This window comes from Cynoglossus semilaevis, chromosome 9 (genome assembly GCF_000523025.1).
Source record: "Cynoglossus semilaevis isolate Cse_v1.0 chromosome 9, Cse_v1.0, whole genome shotgun sequence".
Classification (NCBI taxonomy): domain Eukaryota; kingdom Metazoa; phylum Chordata; class Actinopteri; order Pleuronectiformes; family Cynoglossidae; genus Cynoglossus; species Cynoglossus semilaevis.
Window position 1 is genome coordinate 17,259,617 of NC_024315.1, and position 17,642 is coordinate 17,277,258.

Consider the following 17,642-nt stretch of genomic DNA (forward strand, 5'->3'; position numbering starts at 1 on the left):
TGCCCCCTCCTGCCTCTCACCTACCTGCTGTCTTTCACAGCTCAGGTGGCAGGTACCACCAGGACCCTCACAAGGACACATGAGTGTAAGAAAAACATCTTTGAGCAGTTTTTTTTTTCTGTCTCTCTCACTCCTCTGCACTGTGGACTCACGTGTGAGTGAAGTTGCACACAAGTGACTCCTTGCCCAGCACGTCCACAAGGCTTCACTTGTAGTATTCAATAAAACACACTGAGCGAGTCAAACCGAAAATAAAGGAGGCTACAGAGAGGAAACAGATTTTTTTCAGGTTTATCCTTTATAAACACAGACACAGATACGTACTTCCTTTGCATATAAGAGTATTTTATTCAGGTGGGTATACTCACCATACCTGAGGCTATGAAGAGGTCTTTTACTTTTCCAAATGAAGCTAAAAGGCAAACACACACACACAAACAACCTCAGGGGTAAACATTCTGGTGATGAAAGACAATACTTGTGATTGGTCATTTTTTCTTCTAGCTGCATTAAGCTCATTCTCACCGTCAGTTATTACTGGCTGTACCCACCAATCAGAGATCTCAGTTAGGGGCTGGAGATGGGGTCCACTCTAATGTTTAAGAACAGTATCTGATAAAAAGGAAAAAAAGACAAAACATTGGGTTATCTATTATATGTTGCTAAGATAACCTTGATGTTCCTTTTGTATTTCTAACTACAAATTAACCGTTCTGGATGGTTGACAAAACAATTGTTTGTCCGTGCAAACCACTTTGTGATCCTGTGTGATGGAATTTATGACAGGTAAGACCTGGTCTGAGCTTCACTGGGAAGAGAAAATGAATGGCCGTAGGTTGGGTTCAGTCAGTTCAGGCCAACAACCAAAGAAAGTTCCAGAGCAACACACAGTAAGAACGTTCCAAATGTGACGGTGTTTCTCTTGGTTCAGTGGCCTCTCAGATACCTGTCCATTAGTTTAATTTGCTGAGGAAGTCATGTGGCTGTGTCCAAAGAACACACCCATTATGGCATACGTTCCACAGATGCCAGCACAGAGTGTTTGTACTGTTTGTAACCGTGTGTTTTCTGTTTACTGCAGCTCAGCGTATCATCCGTGCCAAGTGTTGTGATCTGATCCATCTTGGCTGGAACTCGAGGGTTGAGCTGATGGGTAATGACTTCATGTGTCATCCCAATACACCATGAAAAATGTTCTTTGGACTGTTTACATGGCAGGGCATGATGGGTAGAAATGAATTCATCCCTGGTGTTTCTGAGGGGTTAACCATGTGACTAAATGTACAATATCCTCACAAACATGTTGTTGTGTTCTAGCCCCAAGTACCACGAGTCCAAGAACATCGTCACAGAACAGAACACTCACAGTGCAACGGGAAGAGTTTGGAGTGATCACCAAAAAGACTGGAAAACACACATATGCATAATGTATTCATAATGTTGGATGTGTCTATATTTGGCTAACTGGTTGGCTAAACGGTAGCTACTTTTAGGCTAACCTACAAGACAGATGGATAAGTAGATGTGACATAAGGTTTAGAGCAGAGCACTCAAACTCAAATTCAAATTCAAAGGCACAAAAGCAATAATACGTTGTTTTTCTTATTCATATTCGTTTTTATATGTTGAATTTCGAGGATCAAGTTGATTTACTACAATTAATGTCAATATGTAAATACATGGGACAACATGAATTATAATCCAGAAAACAGAAAAGACTGTGGAGTGTTTTAGAGGTGGAATAAAAAAAAACCTCCCTCATGATCAAGTACGTCAGATGGCGTTTCTGAACGTTCTAGTCAAATGGAACCAACATTCATCTTATTTCATTCTTAAATTTCACACTATTTTTGGCCTCAGTCAAAGTCTGGCAGTAACGCTGTACCGATTCCCTGAAGGGGAAAAAAATCAGAACAACTGTCCACGTCAGGATGGTCTGAGGGTGTACAGTAACAAGGCCTTCCCTGTGTTTCGTACCGGTACAGTCTGAACTTCTCACATGTCCGTCAACACATCATTTCCATAGAGCCATTACAACAAAGACACAATGACAGCAGTTATAAACACAATGGACACTTAAGCTTCTTTACAGTTAGTCCAGTTGCTGCTGGCGCAACGTGGAGCACTGTGACACGTTTGTTATGATGATCATAAAACAGCAGATCAGTGATGTCATAATCACATGATCAAGACGTAACCTTTGCTTCTGCTGCAGAGGCTGATGGGATGGATTTCAGTTTTGCTGACTCAAAATAAACTGCAATAAAGATGACATTTTTTGTCTTACTGGCTAACTGTGGTTTGTCAGGTTACTGTGCATTGACTACAGGTGTCAATGCAGCAGGATATAACCCCACCCTCCTAGAACTGGCCCTAGATCCCGTGCATTGACTACAGGTGTCAATGCAGCCTCCTAGAACTGGCCCTAGATCCTCCCACCACTCTTAAAAATATGGAAGAGATGGAAAAGAAGGAGGTATCTGATTCAACTCTATTGGTCAGAAAAACAAACAAAGATGCTCTTGTTTTGTATCTGTGCTGGGCCTTCTGTCCAACTGCGCTACAGGGTCTCAGGCTGGTAGATCTATGTAGATCAGCCCGTGTTTCCATATGAAATGTTTTATTGCTGTAAAGCTCTGCTCACCTTCTATGAAAGTTTAACTTTATTCATAAATATTTTTAACCTTATTTAAAAAAAAGTTTATTGGTATGTTGGTATGTAATAATAATTAAAGATATTTTAATTAAAATAGAAATATGTGTATACAATCCTATGCTAACTCATAATAATAATAATAATAATAACAGTAATAATTTTAAAGACAAGTTTAAAGAAAAGAGAATACGGAGGATTTGGTTGGATCTAAAGCCAAACACTGATTCTCTATGAGCTGAACCTTCAACCAGTTCTTTTCCACATTTCAGCAACAGACACAACATTATTGAATTCTTGAAACCAATTAACTTTTGTAAGATAGAGTGACAAAAATCAAGGTTACATCTTAAAAACATAAGATATTTACTCCCTCACACGCACTATCAGCTACCGTCTGTCAGCAGCTTTGGACTTGGTGAACTCGTGATGCCTTTTTGCATGGATCACACCAAACACTGGGATGAAAGCATATTTTCACGACCATCAACATTTGTTTGCTACAGCGTGACTGTGTGTGTGACTAAGACGGACATCACTGTCTCTTTTTACTACAGTACAAACTGGTCTGCAGACACCGAGCTGCTGAAGGTGAGAGAGGGAAACAAAATGTTTCTCATGTCACATTTACAGCTGCTGGACGCGGTCACATGCTCCAGGCTAACGTTTCCAGGAACCTGCTCCCTGTTACTGTTGAAGAGTTTGGTGGTACTAAACTGTTTCTGTCTCTGTGTGTCTGTGTCACTTCAAGGACACGGTGTTTGCATTCAATGCACGTTGATTATCAGCATTGTCAGTGACCTTGTTCACAGCTGATCAGCAGAGCGGTGCACACAGTCAGTCACACTTATCAGTTAGCACTGATGTGGTGCATCCTGGTACACTGTGTCCCTGGGTTAACCACAGATGAAGGTAACAGTAATCTCCCACTTGGACACAAGTGGAAAAAATCGCAATATCTGTGCTCTATGGTGTGTATACAGTATATATATGGTACATATATATTTATATATACCGTAGAGATAACCTGGTATACTTTACACTTTAGTATGTAGAATTAGAGGATCAGACATTCTTGGTAATACAGTTGCTCCTGCATGAGTAGTATAAAAAACAGCAAGAGTCTTATTGCATAGCAAAAGAAATGGAGGGATTTTTTTTTTAAAAAAAATCACAAAACCCACAAGTTTAATAGGTTTATAACTACAAGTTTGATATCAGTGTAAATGTACACTTTTACTGTGATGAGGGGGACATCAGGCGTTACAGAGGGTGAGGCTCTGGGCAGGAATGACTTCATGTGGGTCAACTAGGGGGAATGACTTTTTTCCTGAAGCGTGGACTGGATGTGACCCACTGTCAAAGACGAACCAGAGCTTTGACAGCCTTCTCCTCCCCGACACTAACATCACAGTCTGATCTGAAGCCGATGATGACGTCAGAGCACGGCCTCTGTATAATGTTTACGGAAACAAAAATCAAGTCTTATTTCCATATCAGATGCGTGTCGTCTTGAAAAGCAACAACACACACACACATTTTGAGATGGTTGTCCCTTCACCCCAACTGCTCTCTGATTAATAACCTGAGCCTCTGCCAGTTGGACTGCAGTGTCGGTGCCCAGAGCTCAATACAATGTCCACATGTCATCATCAGAGATTCATTTCAACCAAGAGTAAAAAAAAGAAAACGCAGCAGCAGTTTGTTTCGTCTCCTGTCGTCCTCCACTCATAACAGTCTAAAATGGAGGACTGCACCTCGTCCTCTCCACGGACAGACTACATTTCTGAGCAATACTCAAGGTTTCTGTAGATATGATGGCGTTAACGCCACTGAGTCGTGTGTCTCTGTTTTAAAAAAACAGATAAAAGTGTTTGTTTATCATGGTCACATGATGACAATCACACTGAGTAAATTAACTTAAGGTGTGACATGAAGAGCGCCTCCGGGTGGTGGAGGTTCACGATTTCTGAGCAATACTCAAGGTTTCTGTAGATATGATGGTCGTCAGGTACTGAGCCCGGAGGCTAAAGCCGTGGCCAGTGGCCGAGCGGCCTCAACACAAAGACACATCTGTGTCAGGAATTCTGGTTTAAATTTATGACAGCGGCTGCTCCGTAAAGTCTTCCTCTACCAAAATAGACCGACCCACATCTTGTGTCTGTGGCCTTTTTAGGCTCTCTGTACAATCACGTCTGTGTGTCACAAGGGCACAGAGACGACCCCACCCTGATGAAAGGTCACCTCTGACCCAATCATAATGATCAAAGAAATTGATAAGGATTGTTGTATCTGAATAAATCCTGGCAGTAAACAGGAGGGTGGTCGGGGGTGGGGGTGAGGGTGGGGGTCCACCTCTACATCCAGGTCAGCCCAGTCATTACAGTGAATCACTCCTATTTAAAAATCAGAGGCTCAACATTGGCACAGGGCCATCTGTTGGAGATTATCTGGTTGCCGAGGCTTGTGTTACACTAATGTTGGAGCAAATTTAGCTGCAGCTGGGGGCTGGTGGGGGAGAGGGAGGAGAGACGATGATTACATAACCCCAACAGGGTGATGGAATTTACATATCCACCTGGAAATCCACTTTTTTCTACTGTAACCCATTATTTCTGGAATAAATAACGGTTGATGGTCCACAGAATTTGAAAAAAAACTATTTGAAAACTTAAACCTGCCGTGAAGTGGGACGTCTGTTTGAAACTGTTCTCGAGTAAATGTTTCTTGTTATCCACAGGTATCAAACCTAAGGGCCTCGGACCGCAGCTGGGCGTAACATCAACAGCTCTTCTTCTTTGATGTTGGTTTGAATGTGGGTTTATACAGAGTGGATTTTTAATGAGTACATTATACACTAGGTAGTTTAACTATTAATATTGAAGAAGGGCAGTGGTGCCTTAGTGGTTAAAGAAGCGGACTTGGGTCCAGAAGGTTTCAGGTCTGAGTGTTTGTTACTTTTGACACTGCTGATTGGCTAGGTCTTCTGTTGTACTTGGTCTTCCAGAACCTGGACTCCATTCTTCCTCTTGCTCCTGGCCCCGCCTCCATGTCCTGCACCACAAAAACAGAAATAAAACAAACAAGGAAAAACTTCCTCCGTTTCATTAACTTATCTTTTATTGAGCAGAAACTCCTGCTTGAATACGTGTTGATACGTGATGATCACAGCTTCCTCTCTGGTGCAGAATCAGGTGTTTGATTATCAGTACTACTACTATGAAACAGGATTTACCAGTTCAAGATGTTTGACTTTGGACCCCGAGACATTTCACTGTGTCATTACAACAACAAAAATCAAAGTAGACAGCGAATAAAACAATTTTCTAAAACATAATTTTCTTAAATCCAACGAATCATTTAATAATTAAAGATGCTGTTTTTGATGCCACCTACAGTGTAAGAGACTGGGTTATGAGGGTTATGACCTATTCTGCAGAATGGGCTCCAGGAGAACACTGGTCCTCTGGTTGTTGTCACGTCCTGGTTCCTCTTTGAGATCCCGTGGAACAACGTTTCCCGGTTGTTTCCGAACATCCCATCTTTCCGGCAGCAGGCGGAGGTCGAACAGCAGCACAGCCAGCGCAGATGTTATCAGGATGGTGGTCAGGGTGAAGAGCATGGAGAAGGTGCGCACCGCAAATGTTTGGACGTGGACTCCATCTTCCAGTGTGCCCCCAGGGAGGTGAAGAACGACAGGAAGGCCTAAGGCTTTGTCTCCCAGTAAAACTCTCATGAGCAGCCCCGCGACGTAGCCCACCGCGGCTCCGTAGATGTTAGTCACTTTGAAGAAGAGCACGGAGACCAGTTGAGGGAAGATCAAGGTGTAGGAAAGGTCTGCACCGAGGAGCCAGAGGAACAGGACACTGTTAGACAGGAAGGTGATGGACGTCCCCAGCACGCCCACAACCACGACGGTGATACGAATCACCCACTTGATTTCATTCTCTGAGGCCTAGAGACAGAAGTGACACAAGACAAGACATGTTAACGTATCAGACAGATGTTGGTGTCCTTTATGGTCACAGTCTGTCTCCCAGGAATTGAACCATTGGTTTAAACCACACAGTGAGACCTGAGCAAGGCATTAAAATTGAATAACTTTTTCAAATATTTTTTTTCTTTTCAGCTTCAGCTAACTAATAATTCTAATTAATGGTTCTTTTTTTCAGTTTTGGCTTTGTTTCCTTTTATTGAGTTCACCTAACTAATAATTCTAATTAATGGTTCTGTTTTTCAGTTTTGGCTTTATTTCCTTTTATTTCATTGTGTAACTGGCAGCTCTTCCGTTAGTCTACTTCCGAAGGTCATTTTACACATTTTCAAAAACAGATTCAAGACATTTTGTCTTTGTTGTGTTCTTCATATACAGTAGTAAAAATACACAACTGTTAGTGAGCCCATATTTAGGATCCAGACCTGACCTGTGGGCGCAGCATGTTTTTGTAGATGTTTAAGGAAAACACGGAGGTCGACGACAACAGCGCTGAGTCGGTGGACGACATGACGGCTGCGGCCACTGCTCCAATTCCAATGACTGAGATGAAGGACGGCGTGAGGTACTGCAGGGTCAGTGGGAGGACCATGGTCTGGTCACCGCGTTCACACGGAGAAGGAGAGCCGTAGAGTGTCTGGTTCCAGTCTGGACAAAAGACACAGGATTAGAACTCAGTTCAGATCGAGGAATTCTTCCACAGTAGAAATGCAGGCACACTCCAAGCTGTGAACAAGTGAGGAAAATAATTTTTCATCCTCATCATTTTAATCCAGTAAATGTCTTCTTGTCACGTGCCACCAAAGGAAGAACACCAGTAAACATTACTGGAACTTAGCAACAATAAATCACTGTTCTTTTTTCACAGCAATAAAACCCCCTTGGAAAACATTAGGAAGTATTACTGCAGTAAGTTTGAAGCAACTGCTTTTTATTGTTCTCAGAATTGACACATTTTATAATGTGATACATGAGAAAAAAATCTTTGATTAGTTACTGTTCTCCTGCCGAAATGTCGCCTGTGTATCTGGTGCTGTTAATACATTGTCTCATGTATCAGTATGTTGTTAATACCCAGCATCTTGCAGTTTTTACAGCAGCTCTGCATTTGCTGAGGTGCATTACTGACAACTAGTGGGCCGGTAGTGTACTGTAGGTCCACTCATTACGACAGAACTGTCCCTGCTGATGAGCACGGTGAAGAATAGAATAGAATAAAACTAATTCAGAATTTATTCTGCACAGGTTTTGATGTGTATTTTGTGTGACTTGTTCTTATTTGACATGATTCCAGGTTCCTTTTTTTCTGTTCTAATCGAATGTATTTACGTGTCTGTTCTTCCCACCTGTGGAGACGGCAACAGCTCCAACCAGGACTGGAGGAATTCCCAGTATGGCTATCATACAGGCAGCTGCAAAGCACGTTAACTGGGCTGTTCTTGATGAGGAGGCAGACAGCGTCCTCTGGTGGAAGCACTGAAATGACAGGCTGCCTAGACCCTGGGGAAAAGAAGTCAAGGAGTCAAAAAGGAACTGTAAAGAATCAAACCCTGCGATGCTTACGGTCAGTGCTAACATTACCAGCATCAAAAAGTCGTCGATCCACCTCCAGACCATGTCCTTCTCCAGAGAACCAAGCCACGGCTCCTGGAAGGTGTGGTTGAAGGCTGTGTGGACGATGTTCAGAGATGAGGAGTTGAGCAGAAGGAAGGGGACGCACAGCCACTGAAATGACACCACACTGACGTTGACAAATCAAGACAATATTAGCTGATTGCTAAGCTAGTAGCTTAATGTTTAACGCAGACTCACCAAACTGACAAAAATGAGAGTCAGCTGGATGACATCAGTGTAGGCCACAGAGTAAAGACCTCCGAGCAGCGTGTAGACGATGGCCACAGCTGCTGAGATCCACACAGAGTAGACGAAGGGCAGATCCAGGATCACACTCATGGTTACTCCTGTTACACAAACCCATTACAAACACAGTATTAGTATGTCAATGTGCTGTGTTCAATCACCAATACGTCAACATAAAATACTTTTAACAACTTCACTGTATATGTTACGTTTCTTCTGTTACAGTATGTAGCGTAATATCAAAAATAATGTTTTTTATCGTCACATGTGATGTTACCCAAGCTGAGCAGCGTGCAGGAAACCCACAGCACGTCCACCATCAGAGCGGGCAGCACCAGGGCACCACTCATGACTTTACCGTACTTTATCTGGAAAGGGTCCAACATGGTGATGTACCTCTGCTCCCTCATGGGCTTTGCAAAGAAAAGACCACCTTGAAGTGGAAAAAAGACATTTTTGAATGTTTTCACAATGATAACCTTTGACCTACAGTACAGTATGTGGACCAGAAGTGGCATACACTGGCAGGGTAATTAATGTGTATCCTGAATCAGAGCAAGACGTTTTGTTCGTGTGAAATGGACCATAGGTGTGAATGTGAGAATGAATGGTTGTTAGTTCAACTGCATGGAGAACCACCTGAAAAGTGAAGTTTTTCATTTGCAACTGCTATAATTTGGACTTCTTTCATTCTTTCAGATTCTACCATTTCAACAGCTTCACATCGTTTTAGGACTCTGTGACGAACCTGGAGAAAACCCATGAACAGACCTGTGATCTTCAGGACACTAACCATTTTAAAACAGCACAGACTGAGCAGAGAAGGTCTACGGTACAGTTCAGTCATCTGACCCAGACCACTCAGCCCCATTATCTGGGCAGATTTATTCAAACGGAAGCAAGAGTTCAGTATAAAAACCACTCTTCACCATGGACTTCAATCGACTTTATATTAAAAAATAATTATCACTGATTTGTACACTGTGACAGCTGGACACTGTGACAGCTGGACACTGTGACAGCTGGACACTGTGACAGGTAGGACTGTACTGTATACAACAGTCAGGTTTTACTCCACATGTAGTATTTGTTTCAGAGTATTGCTGTCAAGTGAAAAACAACAGAGTGTACTCCTCACCTATTATAAAAGACACAGAATACTGCAGTGGCATCAGAGCCCAGACCAGGCCCATCTTTGGAGTGTACACTGCTTCAGCCAGACCCAGGATGAAGCCCCCTCCAACCCAGGTAGCTGCGGAGAAATAGAAAATGTCAGTGACCATGTTGATATTTACACACACCAGTACCAGGTGGGTCAGTCAGTCTACCACTGACCAGCTGACTGACACTACAGTCAGGTGGATTCATATTGTTGAGGGATGGCACAAAATGATTCACCCCCCCCACCCCCTCCCCACCCCACTGAAGAGAGGGTAACGGACTGTGACTGGCCGAGCTCTTCTTGCTGCCTGTTGCTCTGTAACTGCTTCATCCTGCAGGATAAAAATTAATGAATTATGTTACTCTGCACCCAAAGAACGTTATGTTACATGAGGACACAACAACTATAGTAAAAACACTGGTAGTTGTGTATTAAACTATAAAGTCCAAAGTGACCAGGTTTATTACATGTGTATTGCATGCACTACAGGAGCGAGGAGGCTGTCACACAACCGAGGGTAAAAAAAAGGTCACCAGAGATGTGCTCATCTGACCAGGAGCCTCCAGAACAGCTGAGGGTTCATCGCTGTACAGCAAGACAACTGGAGAATGGAGTTTGCCTTTTTTTTGCCCATGTGTGTGTGTGTGTATGTAAAGGGGGAGCGGGGGAGTACTCTGGGTACTCGGGTTTCCTCCCACTGCCCCAAAACATGCCCAGTAGGGGATTAAGTACACTCTAAATTTACCATAAGTTCAAATGTTGTCTATGTGGCCCTGCTATTGACCTACCAACAGTCCACACTGAACCCCACGCTGGCCTGGAGATGGCTGAAAGTGACTCCAGCGTGAAATCACTGAAAGTAACGTACAGAGAGCTACATGCTGTTTGTTGGACAGGTGTGTTGGTTCCTGCTTTGTCATGTGATGACGTCATTGGGAGACTTATTGACACAACTTCTACTTTATTGTTGGATGAGTCTACAGGAAAAATTGTGTTGTGTTGTGGTATGTATAACCGCCCCGTGCCTTCAACTGCCCCCCGGGACAAGTGAGGTTTTATGCATAGAGTGCCTTCAACTGCCCCCCGGGACAAGTGAAATTTTCTGCATAGAAAAGTGACCCATATCTTAGTTATTGCCAAAGACATCTGTTTACTTATTTTCAAATGTATAACAAGTCACAGACAGAGAAAAACACGAGCGAAGGGAAGACAGTTTGGTTCGTTCTGTTCTCCACTCCTCCACACTCCTCTCCTACTCACCGGTCATGGTGAATATCCCAATCAGCAGGCTAATATTCCGGTCTCCGAGGAGCGCCACTTCAGTCTTGTCTCCTGTCCTCGTCCTCTCAGCCTTCTTGGCCTTCTTGGCAGCCCACATGCCTGTCCCCAGAATAAGAAGGTAGAACACCATCACTGCCACCACACCAGCGATGTTGAGAGCCATGGTAGCGGAGCTGCTTTTGTGGAACACACGTGCACCACTGTTCTCTTCAGGGAGGCTGGGTGGGTTAATATTTACGCTGTGAGATTGTGAACAGGCAAAGGTCAGAGTGAAAACATAATTAATCCACAGTCATAGAACAGTTAGATGCCTCATCCCTTAGACAAAAACTATGTTGTCTATGAAAAAAAACATGTTATAAAATGACTGAAGATAAACACTCAGGGGAACGGGGTTGTGGAATAAAATGTTGGAGAATGTTTCTACATAACTTAAAAGTCCTAATGTCCACTCCCACTGGAGTCGGTCTAAAGGCAGACCCTGAGACATATTTGCCAAGTCAAAGGTGGCGGAGATGCTAAAACGTAAGACGACACTTTGCTGCTTTGTTCAGTTGGCACCTGCTCTCGTATATCTGTTTACTTTGTTACTTTAACTCAGTATTAATGAGCTTCAATTAAATATATTTAGGCCAAAATGCAATACTGCAGCAATTTAAATAAACATCCTGACTTCATTAAAGATGAAGATGGGCAAATATGTTAATGTGTATGTAACCGGTGTAGCTTTATTGATCTGACGGAATTTACATAGAACAAAATTAATTTTTCTTCTGGACACCAGTCGAGTCCCTACAAAGTACACGTAAAATAAATATACTGTACAGATTTAAATAAAATGTTGAAAACAAGGAGCAGCAGAAAAACACTAACCTCTCACACAAAGTCCGAAGAAAGAGGGAGAGGAGAGACTGGGTGTACGTCAGGTTTCCGCCCAGGGAGGAACAACCCACTTCTGTCAGGTAGAACAAATAAAACAATTTTGTGGAATTATAACTACATAACTATTAACCTCCGTTACATTCACCCCCCATCCCCCAGAATTACACAAAATTCCAGACAACATAAACAAAAACACAAAAACTGGCCTAAAACATGACAGAATATACATGTACAGTCAGCCATAAGCTCCTACAAAAGGATAAGAGATTCTGACACTTCATCTTCTAGACAAAATGAAGTGCCTTATACACTTGTATAAACAGGCCAAACATGTGTTACATGACTGGGGTAAAAATGAGGGTTATGTAGCACATCCCATCAACTGGAAGATACACAAAAAATCAAAAATTATAAATATATAGAGCTCAGGTGTGTCAATTAACCCCACATATGATTATCAACACTACACTTTACACAGTAATAACATCATTAGAATGTTGATCAAGCCCTAACAATGTTTCAAGCTGTGTCATGGACTCAGTAAGAGGACACACCGGCCTAATAACTAGGCAAGACTTGTGGTTGGTCTAGAACGCTAATGGGAGCAACTGAAAGGTGCGAACCTCGTGGTCTCAGGAACAGTGCAGTTGTACACAAAAGTCATGGACGGGATCTTCTGTGGCCATTTCTGCTTGGACCGGGGAGGCAGAGATCTCAGCATGTTGCAGGAACTGGAACTGGAAGACTGTATAGATTAGGGGTTCCCAACCCCCGGTCCATGGACCAGTACTGGTCCATTGGTCATTTGGTAGCAGGCTGCAGTGGGACACAGTGAAAAAATGTACTTAATTACTTATTTACATCATTCAAAGAAAATCCAGTCATATCCATTTACTTTCTTTAAAGATAAAATAATAGGTCATTCAGACTATGTTTTATTTTGAAAATTCAATGATCCTTCAGTGCTCAACTACCCGTCTGTAGCACTGGGTGGTACTGGCTGACCAGTCAAAAAAGGTTGTGGACCGCTACTCCATAATAATACACTAAAAAGGTTCTGCAATTGATTATTATAGAATAGAACGCCTTTATTGTCATTATACTTTCAGTAAAACGAAAATGTAGCCGCAGAAGGAGAAGCAGTCTTAGTGCAAAAAAGAGAAAGAAGAAAGCAAGATAAATTATATACAGAAAATAAATATAAAAAGAGATAAAAACTTTTAATTACTTAGCTTAAGAAACTCTGCTGCATTGACTTTACTAAATGCTCCCGTGGCCGCATTTGATCAGTGGTTTAATTCCAAAAGGTTTATCCTTCAAAAGAAACTATTTACCTCCATGTCCCCCAAATCCACAAGAGGGAGACTTTGACCAATCTGGATCAGAATGCAGAAACTTGGTCAGGGAGAGCCGTGTGTGTAACAGCTGACATGGTCACAGTTGGTGATAGTAATGTGCAGTACTATTTCATATGGAACATTACAGTGAACTTCTCCACTGCTTCACTTTTAAGTTGAATGGGCAGTAGGTTCTGACTGTGCTCTTCTTCATTCTTTGACCTCTCAACTCTGTGCTGCATCAGAGGAAAAAAAGAAAAAGAAAATTCAGATAAATCTTTTTTTTTATTTGAAATGATTAAAAAGAAAATTCAGATAAATCTTTTTTTATATCTTTTTTTTATTTGAAATGATTAAAAAACTCGTTGACATGAGGGTGGACGTCAGAGGGAAATATGTTTATTGCATAATTTATGTATAAAGTCTTTGGTTTTACCTCAGAAAAGTCATGCTGGTGTTTTCCCCACTAATAAGATGCATGATGGGAACTCTAACTGAAGAACTTGTTTTTGTGTTTTTAAAGCCCTTTACAGAGACATTCATCATCTCTTACCTGGGGTCTGTTTCCTGAAGCTGGCTCATGAAACGCCGAGTTCAAGTCACAGTTTTGGCTTCCGATAACCGGAGAGGTCCAACTCTGACTTTCTGGTTTCACAAAAGCGGATTACAATTAGCTCTCGAAAGCCTGAGTTGAGTTAAGTCTGAGTAAAATAAAAACAGCATCACAGCCGCAGAAGACAGGGGAAAGGCTTGGTTACAAATTACAGATAGAGGGAATGAGTGAGTATTGATGAGGAACTTATTCATCCTTGTTAAAAATGATCAATATATATCTCTTGCTTTGAACACACCTGACCGTTTTAAATTTCAATTCAGATTTAACTTCACAGGGACAAAAAGGATTCTAAAAGGACTCTAAAAGGCAAATTAAGACCAAATACAAAAATACCGCTCAAACAGGGAAGAATGACTTCTGCCCCCTATTGGAGATAATAGATCAGTGTGACCATCTTCCCAGACGTTAGTTGCCTCTTCACTTGTCTGAATAATTCTGCAATGGTCTGTGGACTATTAGGAAAATGACATTCAAATGACACACAGCAGTTTTCTGTATGAAATTATAATTTAACTACTGCCAACTACTGATTTAAATACTGATTGTATTTATTCATAAGGCACTTGCCCAGATCGGCACACCGTTGGCTCGAATACATCTTCAGCATCACCGTTGCTATAAAGCAAACTACCGACTACGGTGAGTTTGGCCTAACACTAACAAAAAACTTTCGGGGAGTGGTAAAATATCTAGTCGTGGTCTCAGGATTTTGTCTTGGCATCAATTTCTTCTGACCAACTGAGCTGTGATGTCCGCTCTCCTCAACAAACGACCAGAGTGGTGATATGGTTTCAGACTGACTCCTTAACTCAGACTTAAGGAGCTTAGAACTGCTACGCAGCAGGTTTGCTCCACGGTGTATGTGGTCAGCTTCGTAAAAACCGTAAAAACCGGAAAGTCAGAGTACACACACAAACAGGCGTCTGTACACTCTCTCACACATACACACACACACACAGTAGCTATTAACAATTGATCAGAGGATTTTTTTTCTCACACACACACACACACATACAGTAGCTATTAACAATTGATCAGAGAATTTTTTTTCTAATTTCCTTGTGGCTCAATGACAGAACTCCCAGGCAGCAACATAAAAATATTAACATTTTCCTCTTGTAATAATGAAGAATATAGTGGTTCTACAACTAACTAATCGGTGTGGATCTTTTTGGATTGTGAAAAAAACTAAAACAACAAAGGAACCACAGCCCACATACAACGTAGCCAAATGCATGTGAACGTTACAGTGTAATGTGTTTAGAGCTGGTTCCAAAAGCACGCTGTGACCTGTGTGATGGGTGACTCTGGAACATCAGCGTCATCAAACACTCAGTGGCCTCTTTGAACAGTGTCCACGGTCTGCTCAGGCCCCAGGATTCACTTCAGCAGTGTGAGCAGGACGTCTTTGACCAAGATGCCGGCGACGAGAATGCCGATCATAATCAACAACATAAAGCCACGCCGTAAGACCAGCTGCTGTACTGAGAGAACACCTCCCACTGTAGTAGTGTTATTATGGGTTGGCCCACCCTCCTCCTCCTCTACCTCCTCATGTGACTGAACCTCCTCTGACTTGGTACAGCTGGATTCTGTAGAACTGACCTGGGACTCGTTGTGATTCAGATCTAGAAAGACAAGAATGCACATTTAGACTCACTCCTTCATGTTCTACAGGCTTCCTGCTTCGAGGGTGACGACTGTGGACCCTCTGCTTCTATCTGTCTCTGTCTTCAGCCTCTTGTACTGTTCCCTCAGCCATCTTCATGTCCTTCTTCACTCCAAGCCTGGACCTTTCTGGAGTCTTCTTCCTTTACCAGTCTGGCAGCTTCATCTCCAAAGTTTTTTCTTCGACACATCCATGATTTCTCATCTTGATTCTTCTTTAACTCCAATCAATTATTTTATCCTGCACTGCCGCCATGCTCACATGAAACAGAGCGGACTGGTCGGCACAGGAAATGCAGGAAAAGGAGATCATGGAGAGTTCATAGAAGTTCATGAAGTCGAGTCCATCACCCACTGCCAGGTTGAATATTCTCATGGCCAAAGTACGTTCAGGTTGAACACAACACACACTGTTGTTACGAGCAGATCACGTTAGGTTTAAAGGGACTGCAAACCATATATTACTGCATTTGGTTTTGGAGTTTTGGTTTTTACCAAATTAGAACTCATCTGTGATCATGATGGGTATGACGGAGACTCCGGACTTAACTTTAATAAACTTTACGTAAATATGTCCCATCTGTCTCATTATGTCTCTATGACTCGTTGCTGCTTCAGCATCTTCATATACTGTATATCCTACACTGCCCCCATCTGTGCAGTACCATGGTCTCTGTCTTGGTATATCTTTGTGCAGTACCATGGTCTCTGTCTTGGTATGATATCTTTCCATTTTTTTCAGTGCTGCAGTGTTTACCTGAACGTTTCCTCCTGGTCTGTTTTTCTTCTTTCAGCTGCACACCGGCTCTTACACGAGCCTTAGGTTGAACAGAAAAAAGAAGAGTCTCAGAATTTAACAGAGAGCAGAGAGAAGTGTGTAAACAACTTACTAAATTATTAACATAAATTATTTTCTGCTACTCTGAAGTAACCACGACACCAAACAAGTATTAGGATTTGTTGACAGTTTAGACCTAATGACCTCTGACCCTTAACATTAAACAGGGTGAGGAGTGTGTAGTGTCATTCTCTAAGGAAATTCAAGAATACAAATGGTGAACAGGGATGCACATCAATCACAGGGAAACACAAGGACAAGAGGAGCAGGGGGACACAGGAGACAGGAGGGTAACAGTGGACACACAGGACACCAGACATTAAAGCAAAAATAAATAAGACAGAAATATCATGATAGTAAAGCTCATATAAATCAATCACACAGAGCTCGCACTCCAAACCATGAGTTTTCTAAAATAACGTCTCAGACACTGTGGAGTGAATTAGAGAGTGTACAGTCACATTGATGAGTCCAGGGTTTCAGCACATACCTCTTCTGAAGCCTTATTCCAGTCCAGCTTACACAGAAATGTGACGAAGAAAATGGCCTGCATTAGCACACAAATGCAGAGCCCAGTCCATAGCCCTGATACAGAAATGATGAAAAATGTTGATGAAATAAAAGTGTTGTTACCTAGAGAATATATATATGTATATATAAATATACATCAGGAAAGAGTTTTTTTCCTCACCTACAATCCCCATCTTTGCTGCAAACATCAGGGAGACGCCTATGGGGAACCCGATGCAGTAATATCCCACCAGGTTACACAGAGCTCCGATCAACTGTTTTCCTGCTCCTCTCAGAGCTCCACCTGCTACTCCCTGTCTACATCAAACACACCTGCTCAGAAACATGACAACTCCAACTTGGCGTCCCACTTGAACTTCGTTCAGCCAGGATAGAAAACATACTCACCGCCACAGCATCAGGAAGATGCATGAATCCAAACACTAACATGACGTCCCCCACTCGCTCTATGATGTCTCTGGAAAGAAAACACAGAAAGAAAGGACGGTGTAGACAACCACAAAGAACATTCTGAGTGTCAGATGGAATCATTCAATAAAACCAATATTTTAAGACTGTTGGGTTTAAAAATACTCACAGTTCTTTAGTGAAAATGTATCCAACCACATGTCGGGCTATAGTGAAACTGAAGCCCACAAAAACTCCGACAGTGACTGAAAAGGGAGAACATTTTCACATTATCATCAAATACTAATAAAACCAGGAACTTAGTTGGAACACCTTAAGGTGGAATTGTTTGGTTGTCGCCTACGCGCCTATCCAACATTCATACTTTGCTGCCCTCTAGCGTCTAAATCTGAAACTGCAGACTACCTTCCTA

General features: G+C 42.2%; 2 protein-coding genes and 1 long non-coding RNA gene across 5 annotated transcripts in view; 1 reads left to right on the top strand and 2 right to left on the bottom strand.

Annotated features, from left to right (window-relative positions):
- The first annotated feature begins 256 nt into the window (after positions 1-256).
- Positions 257-5,258, top strand: LOC112487447 (uncharacterized). The gene is made up of 3 exons (XR_003050525.1): positions 257-2,329; positions 2,398-4,455; positions 4,639-5,258. It is a non-coding gene; the product is annotated as an uncharacterized LOC112487447 (long non-coding RNA).
- Positions 5,259-5,452: 194 nt separating this feature from the next.
- LOC103384247 (high-affinity choline transporter 1-like) lies at positions 5,453-14,764 on the bottom strand. Its single transcript, XM_008317687.3, has 13 exons — positions 13,723-14,764; positions 13,167-13,405; positions 12,456-12,648; positions 11,824-11,905; positions 10,930-11,189; positions 9,646-9,759; positions 8,785-8,940; positions 8,460-8,608; positions 8,229-8,372; positions 7,994-8,147; positions 7,078-7,295; positions 6,082-6,608; positions 5,453-5,707 (listed from the first exon to the last, which is right to left on the bottom strand). Exons 5-13 carry the CDS (start codon positions 11,111-11,113, stop codon positions 5,608-5,610), a joined length of 1,746 nt encoding a protein of 581 aa, XP_008315909.1. The 5' UTR covers positions 11,114-11,189; positions 11,824-11,905; positions 12,456-12,648; positions 13,167-13,405; positions 13,723-14,764; the 3' UTR covers positions 5,453-5,607.
- Positions 14,765-14,839: 75 nt separating this feature from the next.
- LOC103384245 (multidrug and toxin extrusion protein 1-like) overlaps positions 14,840-17,642 on the bottom strand; it is a 7,540-nt gene continuing 4,737 nt past the window's right edge. Inside the window, exons 11-16 of one of the 3 annotated variants that reach the window (XM_008317686.3) lie at positions 17,400-17,475; positions 17,210-17,279; positions 16,983-17,115; positions 16,782-16,876; positions 16,211-16,271; positions 14,840-15,413 (exon numbers count right to left, since the gene is read on the bottom strand). In XM_008317686.3, the coding sequence (XP_008315908.1) occupies positions 15,166-15,413; positions 16,211-16,271; positions 16,782-16,876; positions 16,983-17,115; positions 17,210-17,279; positions 17,400-17,475 (683 nt within the window). In that variant the 3' untranslated portion in view covers positions 14,840-15,165. The other 2 variants (XM_025058268.1, XM_025058267.1) reach the window with 2 other exon arrangements.

Bases quoted from the DNA above. Each gene is read 5' to 3' on its own strand.
- LOC103384247 (XM_008317687.3), bottom strand. From the start codon at position 11,113: ATGGCTCTCAACATCGCTGGTGTGGTGGCAGTGATGGTGTTCTACCTT. The intron at 8,609-8,784 runs GTAACATCACAT...TTTGTGTAACAG, and splicing joins CTGCACGCTGCTCAGCTTGG to GAGTAACCATGAGTGTGATC. The intron at 8,148-8,228 runs GTAATGTTAGCA...TCTTTTCCCCAG, and splicing joins TCGACGACTTTTTGATGCTG to GGTCTAGGCAGCCTGTCATT.